General features: G+C 44.1%; 3 protein-coding genes across 11 annotated transcripts in view; 2 read left to right on the top strand and 1 right to left on the bottom strand.

The window, feature by feature from the left end:
• NMT2 (N-myristoyltransferase 2) overlaps window positions 1-10,277 on the top strand; it is a 61,935-nt gene extending 51,658 nt beyond the window's left edge. For 2 of the 4 annotated variants that reach the window (XM_008002365.3, XM_008002366.3), the window contains 3 exons: window positions 5,090-5,257; window positions 8,488-8,625; window positions 9,129-10,277. In XM_008002365.3, the coding sequence (XP_008000556.1) occupies window positions 5,090-5,257; window positions 8,488-8,625; window positions 9,129-9,149 (327 nt within the window). In that variant the 3' untranslated portion in view covers window positions 9,150-10,277. Of the gene's footprint in view, window positions 1-5,089; window positions 5,258-8,487; window positions 8,626-8,796; window positions 9,108-9,128 lie in introns of those variants that run through there. The other 2 variants (XM_073018748.1, XM_073018747.1) reach the window with 2 other exon arrangements.
• A 3,776-nt stretch (window positions 10,278-14,053) lies between these two features.
• Window positions 14,054-21,146, bottom strand: RPP38 (ribonuclease P/MRP subunit p38). 6 transcript variants are annotated; one of them, XM_037983355.2, is made up of 3 exons: window positions 20,495-21,145; window positions 15,969-16,072; window positions 14,054-15,003 (listed from the first exon to the last, which is right to left on the bottom strand). In XM_037983355.2, the coding sequence occupies exon 3, from the start codon at window positions 14,991-14,993 to the stop codon at window positions 14,145-14,147; it is 849 nt and encodes a 282-aa protein (XP_037839283.1). In that variant the 5' UTR covers window positions 14,994-15,003; window positions 15,969-16,072; window positions 20,495-21,145; the 3' UTR covers window positions 14,054-14,144. The 6 variants fall into 6 exon arrangements, with proteins under 6 accessions (XP_037839283.1, XP_008000552.2, XP_072874850.1 ...); XM_008002361.3 differs by having other exon boundaries at window positions 20,528-21,145; XM_073018749.1 differs by lacking the exon at window positions 20,495-21,145 and adding an exon at window positions 16,618-20,467.
• RPP38-DT (RPP38 divergent transcript) lies at window positions 20,974-22,082 on the top strand. Its single transcript, XM_008002363.3, is given in 2 exon segments — window positions 20,974-21,855; window positions 21,857-22,082. Coding segments are annotated over 2 exon segments (465 nt in total). The 5' UTR covers window positions 20,974-21,453; the 3' UTR covers window positions 21,920-22,082.
• Window positions 22,083-22,150: the final 68 nt, after the last annotated feature.

Below are 22,150 nucleotides of genomic sequence, written 5' to 3'. Positions count from 1 at the left end.
GATTATGATGGTGTTATATTTTTAATTTCAATTTCTGCATGTTCATTGTTAGCCTGTAGAAATGCTTTCTTCTGTGTGTTTGTATCCTACCACAGTGCTGAAATCACTTACTGGTTCCAGGAGTTTGTGTGTAGATTCCTTGGGATTTCTGCATAGATAATGTGTCATCTGCAAATAGGGACAGTTTTATTGCTTCCTTTCTAATCTCAATGCCTTTATTTTTGGTCTTGCATTAAGGCAGGACCTAGATCTTCCAGTGCTTTATTGAGAAAGAGTGGGGAAGGTTGACGTCCTCGTCGTGTTCTTGATGGTGGGGGAAAAGCATTTACTCTTTCACCATGAAGTATGATGTTAGCTGTAGGTGTTTTTGTGGGTGCTCCTAATCAATTTGAGGTCATTCTCTATTTCTAACTTACTAAGAGTTCTTATGAATGGGCATTGGATTTTGTCCCATGCTATTTCTGCTTCAATAGATGTAATCATATGATTTTTCTCCTTTAATCTGTTGATATGGCAGATTACATTGATTTTCAAATGTTGGATCACTCTTACATTCCTAGAAAATATCCACTTGGTCACAGTGTATAATTATTTTTATACATTGTTGTATTGATTGCTAATATTTTGCTGAGTATTTGTTGAGTTCATGAGAGATATCTCTCTGGAGTGTCTTTTTTGTAATGTCTGTCTGGCTTAGATATCAAGATAATACTGGTCTCATAATAGGAGTTGGAAAGTATTATTTCCTTTTCTATTTTCTGGAAGAAATTGAGAATTGGTGTTAATTCTTTAAATGTTTGGTAGAATTCTCCGGTTGAAATGATCTGAGGTTAGCTGTTTCTTTTTTGGGAGTTTTTAAATAATGGACTAAATGTCTTTAATGGTTATAGCACCATTCAGATGATCTGTTTCATCTTGGTTGAGTTTTAATAGGTTTTGAGGAGTTTGTCCATTTCTTCTAAATTGTTGAATGTATGAGTGTAAAGTTGTTCATTGTATTCACTTGTTATCCTTTTAGTGGCTGCGGGATCTGTACTGATATCTCTTGTTTCATCCCAGATATTGGTGATTCATGTCTTCTCTTTATTTTTGTCCATCTTGCTAGACTTTTATCACTTTATTGATTTGCTTCCCAGAGAACCAGACTTTTGTTGGATATTCCCTGTTGTTTTCATATTTTCAGTGTCATTGATTTCTACCCTTGTGTTTACTTTTTCCTTCCTTCCACTTGCTTTGGGTTTATTTTGCTCTTCTTTTCTAGTTCCTTGAGGGAGGGACTTACTGACTTGAGAACTTTCCCTGTTACTAGTAAGCATTTAGTTCTATCAGTTTCCCTCTTTGCACTGCTTTAGCTATTTCTGACATATTTTGATATGCTGTGTCTTCGTTGTCATTCACTTCTATGTATTTTTTGGTTTCCTTTGAGATTTCATCTTTAGCTCACCCCTACTTAAAATTGTGCTATTCAATTTTGCCGTGTTTAGAGATTTTCTGTTGTCTCCCTATTACAGATTTCTAGTTTGATTCAAATACAGTTAAAGAACACACACTGTATGGTTTTGATTATTTTAAGGCTCTTGAGGTTTGTTTTATTACTCGGGATATGGACTTTCTTGATGAATATTCCATGGGTACATGAAATGCGTATACCACTACTGTTGGGTTGAGTGTTCTTTGTATGCCAGTTGGATCGTGTTGATTAATTGAGTTATTCAGCTCTTCTGTTTCCATGCTGATTTTCTGTCTAGCAGTTCTATCACTTGATGAGAGGGGCATGGATGTCCCCAACTATAATTGTGGATTTGTCTATTTCTCCTTCCAACACTGTCGGTTTTTCTTGATGTCTTTTGGGGCTCTTGTTTGATACTCACATGTATATTTAGGGTCTTTATGTCCCGCTAGTGGATTGATCTTTGTATCATAATGTAATACCTCTCTTTGTAATAATTTTCCTTGCTCCGGAGTATACTTGATCGTATATTACTATGACCAGACCTGCTTTTTAAAAATTGTTTGGTCTTTTTCCATCCTTTTACTTTCCAACTATTCATGTTATTGAATTTGAAGTGAGTTTCTTGGAAACAACCTATAGTTGGGTCATGTTTCTTTGCCCACGCTACTGACCTTTCTTTTGATTGATGTATTTAGACCACTTATATATAAGGTGGTTATTGGTATGTTAGAGCTTAAGTCTGCCATTTGATTATTTGGTTTCTTTCTTTTTCTTCTGGTTCTTGTTTCTCTGCTTCTTTTTTCTTGCCTTGTTGTGGGTTACTTGAATATATTTTAGGATTCTGTTTTGTTTATAGTGCATTTGGGTATATTTGTATAGTTTTTATGATGGTCGATGTATTACTATATATATATATGTGACTTACAGTCTATTGGTAACAACATTTATTACTTTGAGTCACCTTTTATTTAGGTCACTTTATCTTTTCCACTTTAAAATATTGTCTTAAATATCAGATAGTATTATGATTTTTGTTTTAATCATCAAGTATGATTTGTAACACTGATTTATAGTGATGCTTGAGGATAAGCATCATTAAGCAAATTTCTGCTCTTTCTATTATTCTTCCCTCCTTCCTGATGCTTCAGTATTCCTTCTTTTATCATTTCCTTTCTATTTGAAGAAATTCCTTTAGCCAGTCTCAGGTATGTCTGCTAGTGACACATTCTTTTGGTTTCCATTTGTGGGAGACTACCTCTGTTTTTAGATTTAGTTTCCCAATTAAAAAAAAATTGTTTTTTGGAGGCAGAGTCTTGCTCTGTCACCCAGGCTGGAGTGCAATGGCACAATCTCTGCTCACTGAAACCTCCACCTCTTGGGTTCAAGCAATTCTTGTGCCTCAGCCTCCCGAGTAGCTGGAACTACAGGTGCATGCCACCACACCCTGCTAATTTTTTGTATTTCAGTAGAGATGGGGTTTCACCATGTTGGCCAGGCTGGTCTCGAACTTCTGAGTTCAGAAAATCCATCCACCTCAGCCTCCCAAAGTGCTGAGATTACAGGTGTGAGCCACCATGCCCAGCCCTAGTTTACTAATATTTTACTTAGGATCTTCTTCCATACTCACTGCAACTGAGGTTGGCCATTAATTTCCCCTTCTTACTCTGTCCTTGTCCTATTTCGATAGTAAAGTTAGAATGAGTTGAAGAGCTTTTCCTCTCCTTTCTCTGGAACAGTGTATGTAATGTAGGGATTACTTGTTCCTTGAAAGTTGTTAGAAGTTGCTTATAAGCAACCTAGACATGGTGCCATGGTGGGTTTTGTTGTGAGCATTTTTTTTTTTTTTTAAATCAGTCTTTACAATTGATTGGGTGTGAGGGACAATGGACAGATCGTCCCATTCTTCCCCAACAGTTGGTGATTCTCAGGTCATTTTAACAGCAAGAGAGGAAAGAGTAATTTTACCAGCAATCTGAATGTGAAGAAGTAGTTTTCTGAAAGCAGATGATGAAAATGGGGTGGGGAACCTAATCAGGTTCTGCAGGTGCCTGCAGTAATTTGGTGTATGAGACAGATATGAGAAATTCTTAGAAGAATCTAAAATCCTTATTAAACCTGAAGGCTGAATTCATCTCCAGTACTGAGCTGCTAATACAGAGCAGTAGGGAATCACTGTAGATGAACCCCTTTAGCTTCTTGCTGGCTGAGGAAAGGTCTGATGACTCAGAAGCATTTGAAAACCAGAGCATACATCCTTCTGGAATTCCCTTTTCTGCTGAAAGAAATACTAGCAATGGCATGTGTGTGGCCCAGCCTCCTCAGCCGCACAATTCAAACACATCGTATTCTAAAAGTCAGCAAGGCCACCACAGCTAATTACAACAACCTGAACAATACTGGCTTGTTTCTTGTATTGGAAGGTTTGCCAATGATGATGAAATGAATGTCATCCATTGTATCCCTTATATTTGATAGCTGCAAAATTCTCCTGTTATTCACATGTGTCTATTTCGGTGCAGTAGTAAGACCTTTCACAAGCTTGCAAACTCTTCCAGACAGCTTCCAGACTCTACCCCATCTACCCAACCGTACCTAGGCCTGATATAGTTATTTCCTTGTGCTAAGAAAGTGTGAGATAGTACACAGTATCTTTTAGTTGGAGAAGCAACCCTCTAATCCTTAAAGCTTTTGTTTCTGCAAAAACAACTGCTTTTATCACTGTTCCCTGAGTCTAAAGAATTGACTCATTTGTCAGCCTGAGGGAAGCTTTCCTTTTAGAACATTCTGCTTCTATCTTTGTTTTCTTTTTCTTTTTCTTTTTTTTTTTTTTTTTTTTTTTTGAGACGAGTCCCAGGCTGGAGTGCTGTGGCAGGATCTCGGCTCACTGCAAGCTCCGCCTCCCAGATTCACACCATTCTCCTGCCTCAGCCTCCCAAGTAGCTGGGACTACAGGCACCGGCCACCACGCCCGGCTAATTTTTTTGTATTTTTAGTAGAGACGGGGTTTCACTATGTTAGCCAGGATGGTCTCAATCTCCTGACCTTGTGATCTGCCCACCTCGGCTTCCCAAAGTTCTGGGATTACAGGTGTGAGCCACCGTGCCTGGCCTCTATTTTTTTTTTTTTTTTGAGATGGAGTTTCGCTCTTGTTGCCCAGGCTGGAGTGCAATGGCACAATCTCGGCTCACTGCAATCTCCGCCTCCCGGGTTCAAGCGAGTCTCCTGACTCAGCCTCCCAAGTAGCTAGGATTACAGGGGTGTGCCACCACGCCTGGCTGAGTTTTTGTATCTTTAGTAGAAATGGGGTTTCACCATGTTGGTCAGGCTGGTCTCGAACTCCTGACCTTATGATCTGCCCGCCTCAGCCTCCCAAAGTGCTGGGATTACAGGCATGACATTCTGCTTCCTAAGAACTTTGTGCAAATCACCAACGGGCACTTAGGCTGAAGTCCCAACTCCAGGCTCTTCTTGGCCTCTACACAGCATAATATAAGGGGCCCCAAATTGGACTGCCCAGAAAGAAGTATGACTTACTGCTTTTCCTTCTGTGGGGCAAGGGAGAGATCAGAGTTAGCGGAAATGCACGTATGCAGTTGGTTCAAGGAGATCTCTGCCTGACAGCACCTTTGCTCCTAGAGTCCCAACGGTAAACTGACTGACTTCCTGAGCTTCTATACGCTCCCCTCCACGGTGATGCACCACCCTGCTCACAAGAGCCTCAAAGCCGCCTACTCATTCTACAACATCCACACAGAGACACCCCTGCTGGACCTCATGAGCGACGCGCTCATCCTCGCTAAATCGGTAAGCCACTCCCTGTTCATGCCGTTTGGTTCTCCAAATGTCTGTGCCAAACTATAGAAGACATCGTGTTTTCTTCCACACAGGTGGAATATATGCAAGTTTTTTTTTTTTTTTTTTTTGAGACAGAGTCTCGCTCTGACGCCCAGGCTGGAGTGCAGTGGCGTGATCTCGGCTCACTGCAAGTTCTGCCTCCCGGGTTCACGCCATTCTCCTGCCTCAGCCTCCCAAGAAGCTGGGACTACAGGCGCCTGCCACCACGCCCAGCTAATTTTTTTGTATTTTTAGTAGAGATGGGGTTTCACTGTGTTAGCTAGGATGGTCTCGATCTCCTGACCTTGTGATCCACCCGCCTCGGCCTCCCAAAGTGCTGGGATTACAGGCGTGAGCCATCGCGCCCAGCCATATGCAAGATTTTTAAAAATCTATTGATGATCAGTCAAAGGAAGAATTTTGATAAGAGTTTCTTTTGAAACTTTAGAGGCTATTTTCATTATTAATTTTGTTGCAGTTTAACAAAAAGACAAAATGTACAAATTATAAATGTTTAACCCTTATATCAGAATACATAAGGCTGGGCATGGTGGCTCAGGCTTGCAATCCCAACACTTTGGGAGACCAAGATGGGTGGATCACCTAAGGTTAGGAGTTTAAGACCAGCCTGGCTAATATGGTGAAACCTCGTCTCTACTAAAAATATAAAAATTAGCCAGGCTTGGTGGTGTGTGCCTGTAATCCTAGCTACTCGGGAGGCTGAGGCAGGAGAATTGCTTGAACCTGGGAGGCAGAGGTTGCAGTGAGCTGAGATTGCACCACTGCACTCCAGCCTGGGTGACAGAAACTGTCTCAAAAAAAAACGATGTATAAAGCCCATATATTAGGAAGTAATATAATGAATATAAGAAAAAGATATTCTTCCATATATAAAGAAAATATTAATACATGAGTGAATATTTGTGTTGAGTGAATAACTAGCAGCGATTTTTTTATTCAACCAAATAGTCTTTGAATTTTAAAATTAAAGGAATTAAATTCAACATTTAATTGTAGCAAGGCTACATGATGAAACCCTGTCTCTACTAAAAATACAAAAATTAGCTGGGTGTGATAGCACACACCTGTAATCCCAGCTACTTGGGAGGCTGAAGCAGGAGAATTACTTGAACCTGGGAGTGGAGGTCGCAGTGAGCCGAGATTGCACCATTGCATTCCAGCCTGGGCAACAGAGTGAGATCTTGCCTCAAATTAATTAATTAATTAAAATAAAATAAAAATATCTTACCTGTGCCTTTGAATCCCCGAGTCAACATCATCCTCAGATTGTCAGCTTTTTTTCAACACTTCCAAAATATGGCCAGTAATTAGTTATTTAAGGTAAAAACCCTGAGAAAGAAAAATAAAAAGTGCTTCTTCTATATCACATTTTGCATAGTATTGTTGTCTGACATTTTAAAGACATTTAATGTTTTACCATTAAAATTTTACTTAAACGTATTTCCCAGTATCAGCCCAAAGCAAACATACTATTTGTGGTTTTTTTTTTTTTTTTTTTTTTGAGATAAGAGTCTTGCTGTGTTACCCAGGCTGGAGTGCAGTGGCACAGTCTTGGCTCACTGCAACCTCCGCCTCCCATGTTCAAGCGATTCTCCTGTCTCAGCCTCCCGAGTAGCTGGGACTATAGGCGCGTGCTACCACGCATGGCTAATTTTTGTATTTTTAGTAGAGACAGGGTTTCACCATATTGACCAGGCGGGATTCGAACTCCTGATCTCAGGTGATCCACCTGCTGCGGCCTCCCAGAGTGCTGGGATTACAGGCATGAGCCACCACGCCTCGCCTGCATACTATTTAAAGTCTTTACAACTTTGGTCCCTGGGCAATAGCTTCAGCCAAGGTAGGACTTACAAAGGCTGATAATTAATAATCCTGGAGATGAAACCATCTTGACAACTATTCCCTTCTAAAACAGGAACAAGGCCGGGCGCAGTGGCTCACACCTGTAATCCCAGCACTTTGGAAGGCCAAGGAGGGTGGATCACTTGAGGTCTGGAGTTCAAGACCAGCGTGGCCAACATGGTGAAACCCCGTCTCTACTAAAAATACAAAAAAATTAACTGGGCACGGAGGTGTACGCCTGTAATGCCAGCTACTAGGAAGTCTAACGCAGGAGAATTGCTTAAATCTGGGAGGTGGAGGTTGCAGTGAGCCGAGATCATGCCACTGCACTACAGCCTGGGTGACAGAGTGAGACTCTGTCTCAAAAAAATTAAAAATAAATAAGTAAATTAAACGTGAATAAAATATTTTCTGAAATCTTCGTAAGTAATTTTATGCCAGTGACAGCCATCATACTACATTTTTAACATTTTTGGGATTCAGCATTTCTGAATTTTCGTGCTGACTTCATCGGATTCACTATAGTTTTTTGTTTGTTTTTTGAGAGAGGCTCTCTGTTGCTCAGGCTTAGTGCACTGGCACAATCACAGCTCACTGCAACCTTGACCTCCTGGGCTTATGCAAACCTGCCTCAGCCTCCTGCATAACTGGGTCCACAGGCGCACACCACCATGCCCAGTCAATCTTTTTATTTTTGTAGAGACAATGTCCTGTACCTATACCTACACCTACAACCCAGGCTGGTTTCAAATTCCTGGGCTCCAGTGATCCTCCCACCTCAGCCTCCCAAAGTGCTGGGATTACAGGCGTGAGCCACCACATCCAGCCACACTGCTAATTTTATAAGACAATTTCAAACTGAATTCTTCCTTTTTTTAAAAAAAAAAAAAAAAAAAAAAAAAGGACAGAGTCTCACTCTGTCACTCAGGCTGGAGTGCAGTGGCATGATCTCGGCTCACTGCAACCTCCACCTCCCAGGCTCAAGCAATTCTCCTGCCTCAGCCTCCTGAGTAGCTGGGACTGCAGGCACGCACCACCACACTTGGCTAATTTTTGTTATTTTTAGTAGAGATGGGGTTTCACCATGTTTTTCAGGCTGGTCTCGAACTCCTGACCTCAAGTGGTCCAACCACCTCGGCATCCCAAAATGCTGGGATTACAGGCATGAGCCACGGCACCCGACCCTGAATTCTTAACCTATGCTATATATCACAGACATTAAATTCTATTAGAAATGCATATTCAAGCTATTAGTAGTAGAATTGTTACACTGAGATATGTAATACAGAAAACACTAGTCCTTTGTTTTAAATTTTAAATCCTTTTTAAATTGGCAGAAAGGATTTGATGTATTCAACGCACTGGATTTGATGGAAAATAAGACATTCTTGGAAAAACTCAAGTTTGGTATAGGAGATGGCAATTTGCAGTATTACCTGTACAATTGGAGGTGTCCAGGTACAGATTCTGAAAAGGTAAGTGAAGTGGATATAGCCCTTGTAAACTCAACAAATGTACCTAGACAATTTCGCACTTGCTTCACTTAGGCTTAAGACAGCTTTATTTTATTTTATTTTTTATTTTATTATATTTATTTATTTATTTTTAATTTTATTTTTTGAGATGGAGTCTCGCTCTGTCCGCAGGCTGGAGTGCAATGGCGTGATATCGGCTCACTGCAACCTCTGCTTCCTGGGTTCAGGTGATTCTCCTGCCTCAGCCTCCCGAGTAGCTGGGATTGTGTCCACCACCATGCCTGGTTAATTTTTTTATTTTTAGTAGAGATGGGGTTTGACCATGTTGGCCAGGCTGGTCTCCAACTCCTGACCTCAGGTGATCCACCTGCCTTGGCCTCCCAAAGTGCTGGGATTACAGGTGTGAGCTGAGCCTTATGACAGCTTTCTATTAGAAAGACTGATCTGTTGTACTACATCGCGATCTAATTTTTCTTACTATTCCATTTCTTCCCTCCCTTCAGGTTGGACTAGTACTACAATAGATGGATATTTTTATTTCTAGAACTCTGACATCATCATTTGTTAATATTTAATGATTTCTGGAACTGCCATTCCAAAGAAGAATAAAAGCACAACTCAAGTGAAATTGAAGTAGTCGATAATCAGAAAAGATGACAAAAGTCCACATGTGACATTTGTACACATTTCTAGCTAGAATATTAAAGTTCATCCTTTTTTCACTGTTGACCTATTTGTGGGAGGGATGAAAGGCTATAAAGAGCACAGTCTTGTAATTTTCAAATTTTTGCCTGTCTCTTGAAGAGAGGTATTTTTTCACCCTTAGAAAAGGGACTGGTTTTCTACGGACTAAGTAGAAGTTACAGTCATGTAAGAAAGTCTTTGCTATTGTGTGGAGATAAACTGCTGCATTTCTGTTTCTTAAGTGATGGTACATTTGTCCATGTAACAGAACAAAAGATCCATTTGGAAATTTTTTTACTGGTATCACCTTACATGGTATCACTGGGAACATTTATGGAATCAACACTTCTGTAGCTCAGTGACAGGTGGAGGTTATTTAAGTGCAGAGCAATATTAAAATGTACTGGTGACTAGTACATGTATTTCTCCATAAGCAGAGTTGCCAAATCAATAAACATACAAGTTTGTACTTTGATCTTCACCAGGTCAGTGGATTGCTTCAAAAGCAAAGTTTTGTGCAAGTACTCACTATGCTCTCTGTAAGAGCCTGTGGCCGGGCGCGGTGGCTCACGCCTGTAATCCCAGCACTTTGGGAGGCCGAGGCGGGCGGATCACAAGGTCAGGAGATGGAGACGATCCCAGCCAACATGGTGAAACCCTGTCTCTATTAAAAATACAAAAATGAGCTGGGTGTGGTGGTGTGCGCCTGTAATCCCAGCTACTTGGGAGGCTGAGGCAGGAGAATCACTTGAACCCGAGAGGTGAGGTTGCAGTGAGCTGAGATCAAGCCACTGCACTCCAGCCTGGGTGACAGAGCACAAGACTCCGTCTCAAACAAAAGAAGAAAAAAGAAAGAGCCTGTGCCCACGACTAACTATAGACTTTTCTGCTGTTGTGCAAAGTTCAGTTTCTTCTCAGCAACATCAAGGATATATGAAGAAAAGGAAATAAAAACTGTAAAATCAAAAGAGATGCCTGGTGGAACTTATTCATGCTATCAGGGCATTGAGAGTTTGAATGTTTTTATTACTTATGCAAAATTGCACATACTCCTCTATGCTGACTTTATCAGGAAAACTGTCATGTGTCATGCTAATGGAAAATGTCTTATTTGTAAATAAGTATTCATAATTTTGTTACTGATGGTGTTTTTAATCTAGAATTTGAAAAATTTTCATAGTGTACAGATGTGTGTTTGTATTGCCAATAATCCATGGGAAAAATAAGATCCTAACCAAGGTCACGTAGCCTGGCCTCAACTCAGATGCCACAAAGTAGATGCCTTGGCCGGGCGTGGTGGCTCACGCCTATAATCCCAGCACTTTGGGAGGCCGAGGTGGGTGAAACATTTGAGGGTTTGAGACTAGCCTGGCCAACATGATGAAACCCCATCTCTAATAAAAATTCAAAAAGAACTAGCTGGGTGTGGTAGCGGGTACCTGTAATCCCAGCTGCTGGGAGGCTGAGGCAGGAGAATCACTTGAACCCAGGAGGCGGAGGTTGCAGTGAGCCGAGATCGTGCCACTGCACTCCAGCCTGGGTGACAGTGCAAGACTCCGTCTCAAAAAAAAAAAAAATGTAGATGCTTTTCCTGCCTTTATAAGTGCCAGTGCCTAGGATGTTAAGTGCAGAAAGAGTTGTTTTAGACATGATGGCATTTCCTTCAAGTTATGAGTCCAGTGAAACCAGTCATATCTTATACCAGGCAAGGGCCACCAGACTATGGCCTGTGGGCTAAATCCAGCCCATTGCTTGTTTTTGTATAGCCCAGAGGCTAAGAATGTTTTTATTTCCTTGAATGAGGAGAAAAAGCCAAAAAATGACATCATTTTGTGACATATGCAAATTATACAAAATTCAAATTCCTGTGTCCCTCAATAAGGTTTTATTGGAACATAGTCATACTTTTTTTTTTGAGGACAGGGTTTCACTCTGTTGCCCAGGCTAGAATACAATGGCACAGTCACAGCTCACTATAGCCCCAAACTCCTGGGTTAAAATGATCCTCCTGCTTCTGCGTCCTGAGTAGCTGGGACTACAGGTGCATACCACCATGCCTTGCTAATTTTTTCATTTTTTGTAAAGACGAGGTCTTGCTATGTTGCCTGGGCTGGTCTTTAACTCCTGGCCTCAAGTGATCCTTCTGCCTTGGCCTCCCAAAGTACTGGGATTACAGACATGAGCCACCACACTTGGCCACAGCCACTTTCATTTACATATTGCCAGTGGCTGCTTCACACTACAAAGCTGAGTTGAGTTGTTGTGACAGATTGTGTGGCCTGCAAAGTCTAAGATACTCACTTTCTGGCCTTTTACAGAGTTTGTTGACTTTGGTCACTACGAAGGAGGTGAACTCTCCTTTCTGTAGTTTGCTATGATTCTAAAGACCAACCCACAGCTGTGGCATCCCTGAGACTACCACCAGAGGGCGATGTGGGCCCCACAGTAGTGCATAATTAGGACCTCTCTTGGAGACAATGGAAGACTTCGAATTTCGGATGGTTCCACCCTAATTTCCTTAGCGTTCTTTCCTAACAGGAGAAAGGCTTCAAGAAACAAAACGGTCCTCATTCACTGGAACAGGGTTTGAGATACTGGCATTAAGTAAAGGAGATTTTGACTTAACCTGGAGTGAAAGCTCTAGTTTAGGAATTTACTTCCCACTCATTTTCATGGCACAAAGTCTATGCAAAGTAGGTTTTCAAATAATTGCAGAATCGGTCAGGTGCGGTGGCTCACACCTGTAATCCCTGCACTTTGGGAGGCCGAGGTGAGCAGATCACTTGAGGTCAGGAGTCTGAGACCAGCCTGGTCAACGTGGTGAAGCTCTATCTCTACTAAAAATAAAAACATTAGCCAGGCATGGTGGCACGCACCTGTCATCCCAGGTACTCAGGAAACTGAGGCAGGAGAATCGCTTGAACCCAGGAGGTGGAGGATGCAGTGAGCTGGGATCACACCACTGTACTCCAGCTTGGGCAACAGACTGAGACTCCATCTCAAAAATAATATAATTGCAGAATTGCCAGTTGAAAATTTTGTCATGCGCTTACCTCATGGTGATAGTTACACTGCTCCTTTAAAGAGTCATTTACATAATTTGTTATCAAATTATTAATCACTTTTAAATAGAATAACTACATTTGCCTCTATAACAGAAGCAGATTGCTAATTAACATTTTTGAGAATTAAACTGCTTATGAAGTAGCTATTAAAACTAAATTTAAATGCGATATATAGTGTCTTGTAGATTTAAAACTGCATTATACTGTACTTTGTCTGTAATGAAAATGTTCTATTCAATAAGGTATCTTTTTTTTTTTCTTTTTGGCCAAGATGGCACTAAGTAAAATTTAAATCAAGAGGTGGCATAACCCATGAGTCAGCCCGACTTTCAGCTGGAAAAATCTTTAGTAATACCATCCTTCTAAATTATAGAAACTAACTTTTCCATACACACTGTAAACAGTAAACACTTTTAACAGAGAGCACTGGTTATGCTCCATTTCCTATCCTGAAGGACTCTTGTCACACACCCACCTCTGAGAACACAAGCTCCTCAGTTTTTTTAATCTTTTGGCCACATTTCATCCAATTACCATAATACCTTTTATACATGTTAGATTTCCAAGGAGGTAAGTGAATCACGTAATGGGGGTGAACTGTTCCAATCAAAATACCTTATCTGGCTTTCTCTGTGTTGTGGCTATTTTTTCTGTAAATATTAAGCCTTTCTCCCAAGCCCATGTCTATTCCTACCTAAAAGGCAAATTGACATGAAGTGAAAAATGATTATTGCTCCTGAAGACAATAGATTGCTTGGCATTTGGGATCTTTCCTTTAAAACGGATAACGCTTCCCCAATTCAGTTCCATCTACCTGACTGACTAGAACATTTACTGTGGCACATTTTCCAGGTTTGATAGGAAAATGCTAAGCGTTGTAGGACACCAATATTCTTGCTCACAGGCACTCTACCAGCCTTTGAAAAAGTCAATTTAGGCCGGGCACGGCTGCTCAGGCCTGTAATCCCAGCACTTTGGGAGGACGATGCAGGCAGATCATGAGGTGAGGAGTTCAAGACCAGCCTGACCAACATGGTGAAACTCCATCTCTACTAAAAATACAAAAAAGTGAGCTGGGTGTGGTGGCATGCACCTGTAATCCCAGCTACTCAGGCGGCTGAGACAGGAGAATCGTTGAACCCAGGTGGCAGAGGTTGCAGTGATCCGAGATTGTGCCACTGCACTCCTGCCTGGGTGACAGAGTAAGACTCTGTTTAATAAAAAAAAAAAAAAAAAAAGGTCAGGCACCGTGGCTCACAGCTGTAATCCCAGCACTTTGGGAGGCTGAGGTGGGCAAATCACGAGGTCAAGAGATGGAAACCATCCTGGCCAACATGGTAAAACCTCGTGTCTACTAAAAATACAAAAATTAGCTGGGCATGGTAGTGCACACCTGTAGTCCCAGCTACTCGGGAGGCTGAGGCAGGAGAATTGCCCAAACCTGGGAGGTAGAGGTTGCAGTGAGCCGAGACCGCACCATTGCACTCCAGCCTGGACAAGAGTGAAACTCTGTCTCAAAAAAAGAAAAGGAAGAAGTCAGTTTAAATATGCATGAACACTAGTTTCAATAAACTTCTGTTTGGGTATTCCTATTTTTGAATATTTCCTGCACTTAGTATCTGTGCCATAGTTACAAAGAGTCTTACACATTTGAATATTACCAAACAGGACTCTATGAATCTATGTAAATACAACTCATTTTATTAGTTGTAAGGCTTCTTCACAAGGTGTGCTTTCACAAACAGTATGACATGGCAACTTTAGGCAAGATTACTTTGGAGTAGCTTTTTTACTTTTGGGTGGTTTCCTTTTCTTATTAGGGTTTGGAATCAGTTTCTTGATTTTCAGGGGTTGTAATGTTACAGAAGCCTGCTGACCGTCAGCAAGCTTTCTCTTAGGTTTTGACAGATCTTCAAATGAAGTGTCCAGAAGCTCTTTGTCTTGGCTTTCCAGAGGTTCAGTCTCTAAATTTTCCCCAGAATCTTCAGTTCTGTCTTGAAGCCATGGTACACTTAAACTGGGGACTCTGGGGATGATGGCTCTTACCTCGTCCACGAAGTCAGTGGTGTTCTTTTTGAAGCCCAAGGCTAGAACACATTTTAAGCCAATGACGGGGGCGATTCTCTCACTGAGCCGGGGGACCTGACAGGCAGGGACAGTTCTGCTGAGGCTTAACTGAATCAGGTGTGAGGTGATAATGGCAGGCTTGACTGATTTACACACCAGAACTAACAGCAGTTCACTCCTTTCCAGGGCTCTGGTAACTTCGTTAACGCCAATGGCAAGCTGCTTCCTGATGTGTGCAGGTGTCCACCCTGACACTTGCTGCTTAGCGTCTGTTTTCTCCTTCAGATCCTCACTAATATCAACAGCATTGCTGCATTTCTCTCTGCTTTCTTTTTTCAGAAAAGGGGTTTTGTTCTTTTTCTTCCTATCTTCAATCTTCTGAAGTCCAATAGCTTTAAGCCTGTCCTCAAGCGTCTGTAGGATGAAGTGCATATCCTCGCTCTCTAGAGGGCTCCAGCAGATGGTGTATGGGTTGTTCAACGATGTCTTCACAACCAGAGGTCTCGTCTTACGGACAGATCCCCGCCCCGGTGCTTGAGGAGCTGCAGCCATTTTAAAAATCCTTCCAAGAAGCAAAATGACAACGGAAAAAATTCATGTTAGTGACAATTGCATAACTTAAAAGTATCTTGGTTGTACTCTCTCTCTTTTTTTTTTTTTTGAGACAGAATTTCACTTTTGTTGCCCAGGCTGGAGTGCAATGGCACAATCTCGGCTCATTGCAACCTCCACCTCCTGGGTTCAAGCGATTCTCCTGCCTCAGCCTCCCGAGTATCTGGGATTACAGGCATCCGCCACCAAGCCCAGCTAATTTTTCTATTTTTTTAGTAGAGACGGGGTTTCACCATATTGCCCAGCTGGTCGCAAACTCCTGACCTCAGGTGATCCACCCGCCTCGGCCTCCCAAAGTGCTGGGATTACAGCCGTGAGCCACTGCGCCCAGCCTGTATTCTGATTCTTGATAAGCTAGAGCAAACCTCATTATATAAGTCCAATTAGGTGAGCATACACTTGTCTTCTTTTTAAAGATTAAGTAATTTTATTTTTCCCCATTTTTCTTACCCCATTTTAAATGCTCTACTGGGGCCCTTTAAAAAAACTCAGGACAATGGATGACCAGGGTTTAATTTTCCCCATTTTTTTATATGACTTTGTCTTTATTCCTATACAAGCAATATGTGAAAGTTTTCATTATTGCAATCGTAGTACAATTCCATTTGTCTATTTCATTTATTAAAAATATGCTGTTTCTACTTGTTCATAATTAACCTTTTAGTGACTGTATGGTATTAATCTTATAACTTGTTACTGTTTTCCAAAATGCTGTCTAGTTGGGCTTCCATTCATTCATTCAACAAATATTCTAGGCCTGGCACAGTGGCTCATGCCTTCAGTCTCAGAATTTTGGGAGGCTGCAGTGGACAGGTTACTTCAGCCCATGAGTTCGAGACCACTCTGAGCAACATGGAGAAACCCTCTACAAAAAAAAAAAAAAAAATACATAAATTAGCTAAGTATGAGGCATACCTGTAGTCCCAGCTACTTGGGAGGCTGAGGTGGGAGGATCACTCAAGCCCAGGAGGTCAAGGCTGCAGTGAATGTGCGGTGCCCAGTAACACATCTGACCCTATCTGCAAAAAAAAAGATCTGAGCACCTCCAGTGTGCAAGTGGCGTTCTAGGTCCTGGGGCTCATGGTAAACAATGTCCACCCACGCAGAGCGCACAATCTGCAAGGACTCTGGTGGCCTCTGCCATTCAAAACCAATCAGGTGTGGTATTTTAAAGAACTGAACAGTCATCTCATGATTAAGACTTCAAATAATTCTGTCATGTCCATTTTTGTAAGTCTCCCCACCTCCCAGGGCCCTAAATTTCTTGAATATCCTTCCTACAGCACTTGATATGTATGCAGGCATGCACTCCCCTTTCTTTTTTTGTGTTTTGAGACAGAGTTTCGCTTTCGTTGCCCAGGCTGTAGTACAATGGCACGATCTCAGCTTATTGCAACCTCTGCCTCTCAGGTTCAAGTGATTTTCCTGCCACAGCCTCCAGAGTAGCTGGGATTACAGGCGCCCAACACCATGCCTGGCTACTTTTTGTAATTTTAGTAGAGACGGGGTTTCACTATGTTGGTCAGGCTGGTCTTGAACTCCTGACCTCAGGAGATCTACCCACCTCAGCCTCCCAGAGTGCTGGCATTACAGGTGTGAGCCACCACTCCCGGCCATTCCTTCTTTTTAGGGGGGCCCCGAGCCGACTTTTCTGGCTGGCAATTTTCATGAAGACTAGGGAAATGTAATGAAATTTAAAGATATTAATCCATTGAGGAAAAATGAGAAGGATTCTTAATGGGGAAAATATTATAAACTACTGGTCCAGAGGGCATATCCTGTTTATCCTTCCCAGAGGCAAATACACATTCCTTTCTCTTCCCTGTTTTCTTCCCTTCCTTCCTGGGGCTCAGTTAGAATCACAGGGACCAACCTGGCAAAACTAAAGGAAGTTATGTCCTTTCCATTTATACTTCCATTTACTAGGCTGGTAGCTGATGTTGAAGGCAAGTGTGCCTCAGTAGTGTATCGCTGTATAAAGCACTCTCTCCATGGATTATTTGCTTCTCACAGCATTCCTATAGAATTCCCCAATGTGTGCATTAGGAAACTGACTCACTGCCCAGAGTCACAACTAGTTTTCCAAATCCCAAGTTTTCTGTTCTTTCAATCCTTGCTACACCTCAAAAATAACCTGTGGCTTCTTAAAACAGGCAGATGGTTGGTCCTCAACCCAGATCTACTGAATTGGAATCTTCAGGAATAAGACCTGGGCATCTGTGCTTATAAAAAGCTGCCCTAAGCCGGGTGCAGTGGCTCATGCCAGTAACCAAAGCATTTTGGGAGCCCGAGGCAGGTCGATCACAAGGTCAGGAGTTTGAGACCAGCCTGGCCAATATGTTGAAATCCCATCTCTACTAAAAAATACAAAAAAATTAGCCAGGCATGGTGGTGCCTGCCAGTAATCCCAGCTACTCGGGAGGTTGAGGCAGAATTTCTTGAACCCAGGAGGCAGAGGTTGCAGTGGGCTGAGATCGCGCCACTGCACTCCAGCCTGGGCGACAGTAAGACTCCATATCAAAATAAATAAATAAATAAATGCCCCCGTGAATCTGATTCAGAACCGCAATCAGGAACCACTAGTGTAGGACGGGGTGCTTCCATGCTGGACAGCCCCAAGGAAGGGCCCCCTGAGCGCTATTGGTCTCTGATACTCTTCCCAGACACCTTCCCACAGAAAACCCAAATTCAGCTCCTTGGGGTGAGAGATCACACCCTGGTCGTCTCGGTACTGCCCACTGCTGGAGACTTCTGGGGCCTAAGCTGCTTCCTTCACAGTGGCCACACCACCCCCTGACCCCATTATCTCTATGCTCCCCAGAGCTCAGGGAATCAGGAAGAAAAGTGGCTCATCCAGATGCAATGCGGTGACTGCGAGGGGCTGGCATCAGGTTCAAAGTGGTCAGGAAGAGGGAAATAAGTGACAGAGGGGTGAAACAAATAGGATGGAACAGAGCTCTTGGCAACTGCAAGTCAGATCATGTCTCCGCATCCAAACACCACAGAGTAAATACTGAAAACCATGCTCCGGAGGGATCGCAAAACAGGCGGTGCACTTCTCCCGCCTGCAGAATCTGCTGGGGAGGGAAAGAGAGCCAAGTAGTTTGGATAAGCATCATCTCATGCAATATAATCCAGAAACAAAATACTGACTGGTAAGATTTTATAGCTTTAGAGAAAGGGAGAAAAATAAGGCTTTGCTGAGGTCCTTTTAGAGCTGTGTCTCAAGAGGCCTCTGCTGCCTATAGATCAAGGGCAAACACTTTTTACTAGACAGTCTTGCCCTGTCACCTGGCTGTAATGCAGTTGTTTGATCATGGCTCACTGCAGCCTTGAACTCTTGGATTCAAGCGATCCGCCCACCTCAGCCTCCTGCTAAGTAGCTGGGATTATAGGTGCACACCACCAAGCCCAGAAAAGTTTTTTAATTTTTAAATTTTCTGTATAGACTGGGCACGGTGGCTCACGCCTGTAATCCCAGCACTTTGAGAGGCCAAGATGGACGGATCACTTTAGGTCAGGCGTTCGAGACCAGCCTGGCAAATACGGTGAAACCCGGTCTACACTAAAAATACAAAAATTAGCCAGGTGTGGTGATGCGCAACTGTAATCCCAGCTACTTGGGTGGCTGAGGTATGAGAATCACTTGAACCCAGGAGGCAGAGGCTGCAGTGAGCCGAAATTGCACCACGGCGCTCCAGCCTGGGCAACGGGGTAAGACTCTGTCTCAAAAAAACAAAACAAAAAAACAAAAAGAAACACAACTCCGTAGAGACAGGGTCTTGCTTTGTTGCCCAGGCTGGTTTTCAACTCCTAGGCTCAGGCAATCCCCCAGCCTTGGTCTCCCAAAGTGCTAGGCTGCAGGCATGAGCTATCATGCCCCACCCAAACTCTAATGTGACATAAAAGGCCCTCCAATCTCCAGTCTCAATCTCCCACCAGCCTCTTTCTCCTTAGGCCCCACCAAGCACAAGACCTCAACACCGAACCACATACTATTTAATAAGGCCAGCATTTTCCCACCTTCAAGTCTATAAACATTAGTCCCTCTGCCTGGAATGCCACTCTCACCCTTAGCCGCAGGCACCACCTTTCTGGATTATCCAGGATGTGCCAGGCCATAAAGATTAAGTATTTCTTTGTCACAGACCTCAGTGAGCTTACAGTCCACAAGGAAAAAATATCAGCAGGTAATTATACAATAAAGCCTGATGCACATTAAGGTCAGGGAACTACAGGATGCTTAGGGAATATCCAGCAGAGGCCTAGCTTAGTTGAGGGGGTAGGAAAAGGCAGTCCTCATAGAGGAACTGCTTTTTTTTTTTTTTTTCCCTTTTGAGACGGAGTCTCATTCTGTCACCAGGCTGAAGTGCAGTGGCACAATACCGGCTTACTGCATCCTCCGCCTGCCTCCCGGGTTCAAGCGATTCTCCTGCCTCAGCCTCCCGAATAGCTGGGACTACAGTACAGGCGCGCTTCACCATGTCCGGCTAATTTTCGTATTCTTAGTAGAGATGGGGTTTCATCATGTTGGCTAGGATGGTCTCGATCTCCTGACCTTGTGATCCAACCACCTCGGCCTCCCAAAGTGCTGGGACTTACAGGCGTGAGCACTTAGTCTGGGACTAAGAGGCGCCCGGCCGGACCTCTTAACCTACATCTAAACAATGCCAACCAAAGGGAGTATGGAGTAAAGAAAGGTATCTCAGCATTAAAAGAAAGAAGCTGGCTGGCAAGGTGGCTCACGCCTGTAATCCCAGCACTTTGGGAGGCCCAGGCGGGCGGATCACTTGAGGCCAGGAGATCGAGACCAGCCTGACCAACATGGTAACCCGTCTCTACTAAAAATACGAAAATCAGCCGGGCGTGGTGGCGCGCGCCTGTAGTCCCAGCTACTCGGGAGGCTGAGGTAGAACAATCGCTTGAACCCGGCAGGAGGAGGATGCAGTGGGCCAGGATCGCGCCACTGCACTCCAGCCTGGGCGACTGCTATGTCTCAAAAAAAAAAAAAAAGCAAGTTCCAGTAAGTTCAATGTGGCTGGGGAAGAGATGCTAGAGAAAGCAGTGAGAAACTAGGAAAGGTGGGTAAGGACCAGATAATGAAGACCTTTGCAAGCCTTCCAGTGTGAAGCAACTTTAACGTCTAAAGCAAAGGCGTCATGATTAGAAATACGTTATAGATCTTTGTGGATCTGGGCAAAGGAAGAATCCTTGAGCAGCAAAGACGCTCCTGGAGTCGTCCAGGTTAGAAATGGCGGTGGCCTGCACTAGAGACACCGCAGAAAGGACTGGAGAGAAATACATGTTAGTCGGAAAAGAAGGTAGAATCTCCCGACACAGTAGTGACCAGCTGGGAGTAAAGGTGAGAAGGGTATCGGTGGTGACTTCCGGTTTCTGGATCCCGCCGGTAGCCGAGGGGCGACAGCCGACCCAAAGCTCACCTCCCCACTGCACGCCGCCCCTGGATCGAGTACCTTGGTGCTTTACTATGTAGCACACGGAAGTGTTGTTCTATTGTCCGTGTCTCCTTGGAGACCGTGGATAACAGAACGGCCGGCGTAGGGTTTTCGCTTTGCACTCCTGGTGCCCAGCCGGCGCTGCAATCCAGCAGAGGAGCCCGAGGAGAGGCGCGGAAGCTCTGGGTGCACACGCCTGGCCTGGGACTGCGCAGCCCAACCGAGAGGGCGGCGGGTCCCGCGGCCACGCAAGAGGCGTCGGGGAAGCAGCGGAGACCTTGCGTGCGCGCGGGCTTCGGCCTCCAGATTCCGTGGAGTCCCGGGCCGGATCCCCCAGGGGCTGGCCTCCTGCCCTACGTGGGCCCCGCGCGCCCACCTGGAACTCACGATGGCAGATCCGCCTTCACCCGAGGGCAACAGCACCGGCTCCAAGTGCGCCTGCGCCGCGCATGCGCAGAGCCCTCGCCTCCGGCCTCGCGTCTGACGGGGCGGGGCGGAAGCGCTGGGAGCACGGCAGGTTTCGTTATCCTGTGTTAGGTCACTCCGGCAAGGGGAAAGCAGCCCACAGCGTCGCGCGGCCCGGAAACAACACAACGAGGCCCCATCTTTTAGATTCGAGTTTAGGCCCCGGGGTGGAGGCTCCGGACAGGGCCCCCCTACAGCGGCAGTGCGCAGGCGCGAGGTCTGTATCGCGAGACCATACAGTTGCCCGGGTAACCAGACGCTCAGAACTTGGACCTTCTAGTTGTTCGCAGGCCAGCCTACTGCCAGTGGTATCCCGAGGGCAGGCTCTCTCCGGTCGTCTGTGCTCCCCTCTCTCTTATAACCCAGTTTCTACCTTTCAGTGCCTTGGAGTCTTAGCCCTCTATCTCTATTCGCTTTTCTGTATTTGCTTTGCCTCAGGGACGCACAACCCCAGCCCCTGTCCCAGTGAACCCGTCGCCATGGAATCCCTGCAGACTCCCCAGCACCACGAAAATCAAGATAAAAGGGAGAAGGGGTGTGGGGTAAAACACATGCCTATGGGCAATAATGCAAGGAATCTTGAGCCCCGAAAAGAGGCGATAGGAGTTGCCTTGAGTTCAGCAACAGCTGCGCGGAATATCCTGTCCGGTGTACACTGTGGCTGCTCCAAGCAATGGAGACTAAAGTTACCATCGGAGTCGCTGCAACGTCAGGGACAAGTGATGAAGCAGCCTAATAACATTTTAAAACTCAGGAATCTGGATCTGTTGATCTACCCTTGGCCAGAACTTAGAAGACGGCAGGTTGCTTCTGACCTAATGAGCCTGCTCCTTCTCCCCAGTTTTTCCGGCCTCACTTGGGCCCCCTTCCTTTTCCTCTTCTACATATCTGCCTCCTTTTCTCACTCTCTTCACTGTTCGTTTTGTTTCCTATTTTCTGGTATAGTTTCTATGATTTATTTATTTATTATTATTATTATTATTTTTGAGACAGAGTTTCGCCCTCGTGTTCCAGGCTGGAGTGCAATAGCATGATCCCGGCTCACTCCAACCACCGCCTCCCGGGTTCAAGCGATTCTCCTGCCTCAGCCTCCTGAGTAGCTGGGATTACAGGCACAGGCCACCAGCCTAGCTAATTTTTGTATTTTTAGTAGAGACGGTGTTTCACCATGTTAGT

Source organism: Chlorocebus sabaeus, chromosome 9 (assembly GCF_047675955.1).
Source record: "Chlorocebus sabaeus isolate Y175 chromosome 9, mChlSab1.0.hap1, whole genome shotgun sequence".
Taxonomy (NCBI): domain Eukaryota; kingdom Metazoa; phylum Chordata; class Mammalia; order Primates; family Cercopithecidae; genus Chlorocebus; species Chlorocebus sabaeus.
The sequence above is the reverse complement of the archived record's forward strand: the minus strand, read 5'-3'. Positions and strand labels throughout refer to the sequence as shown.

Bases quoted from the DNA above. Each gene is read 5' to 3' on its own strand.
- RPP38 (XM_008002362.3), bottom strand. From the start codon at position 14,993: ATGGCTGCAGCTCCTCAAGCACCGGGGCGGGGATCTGTCCGTAAGACG.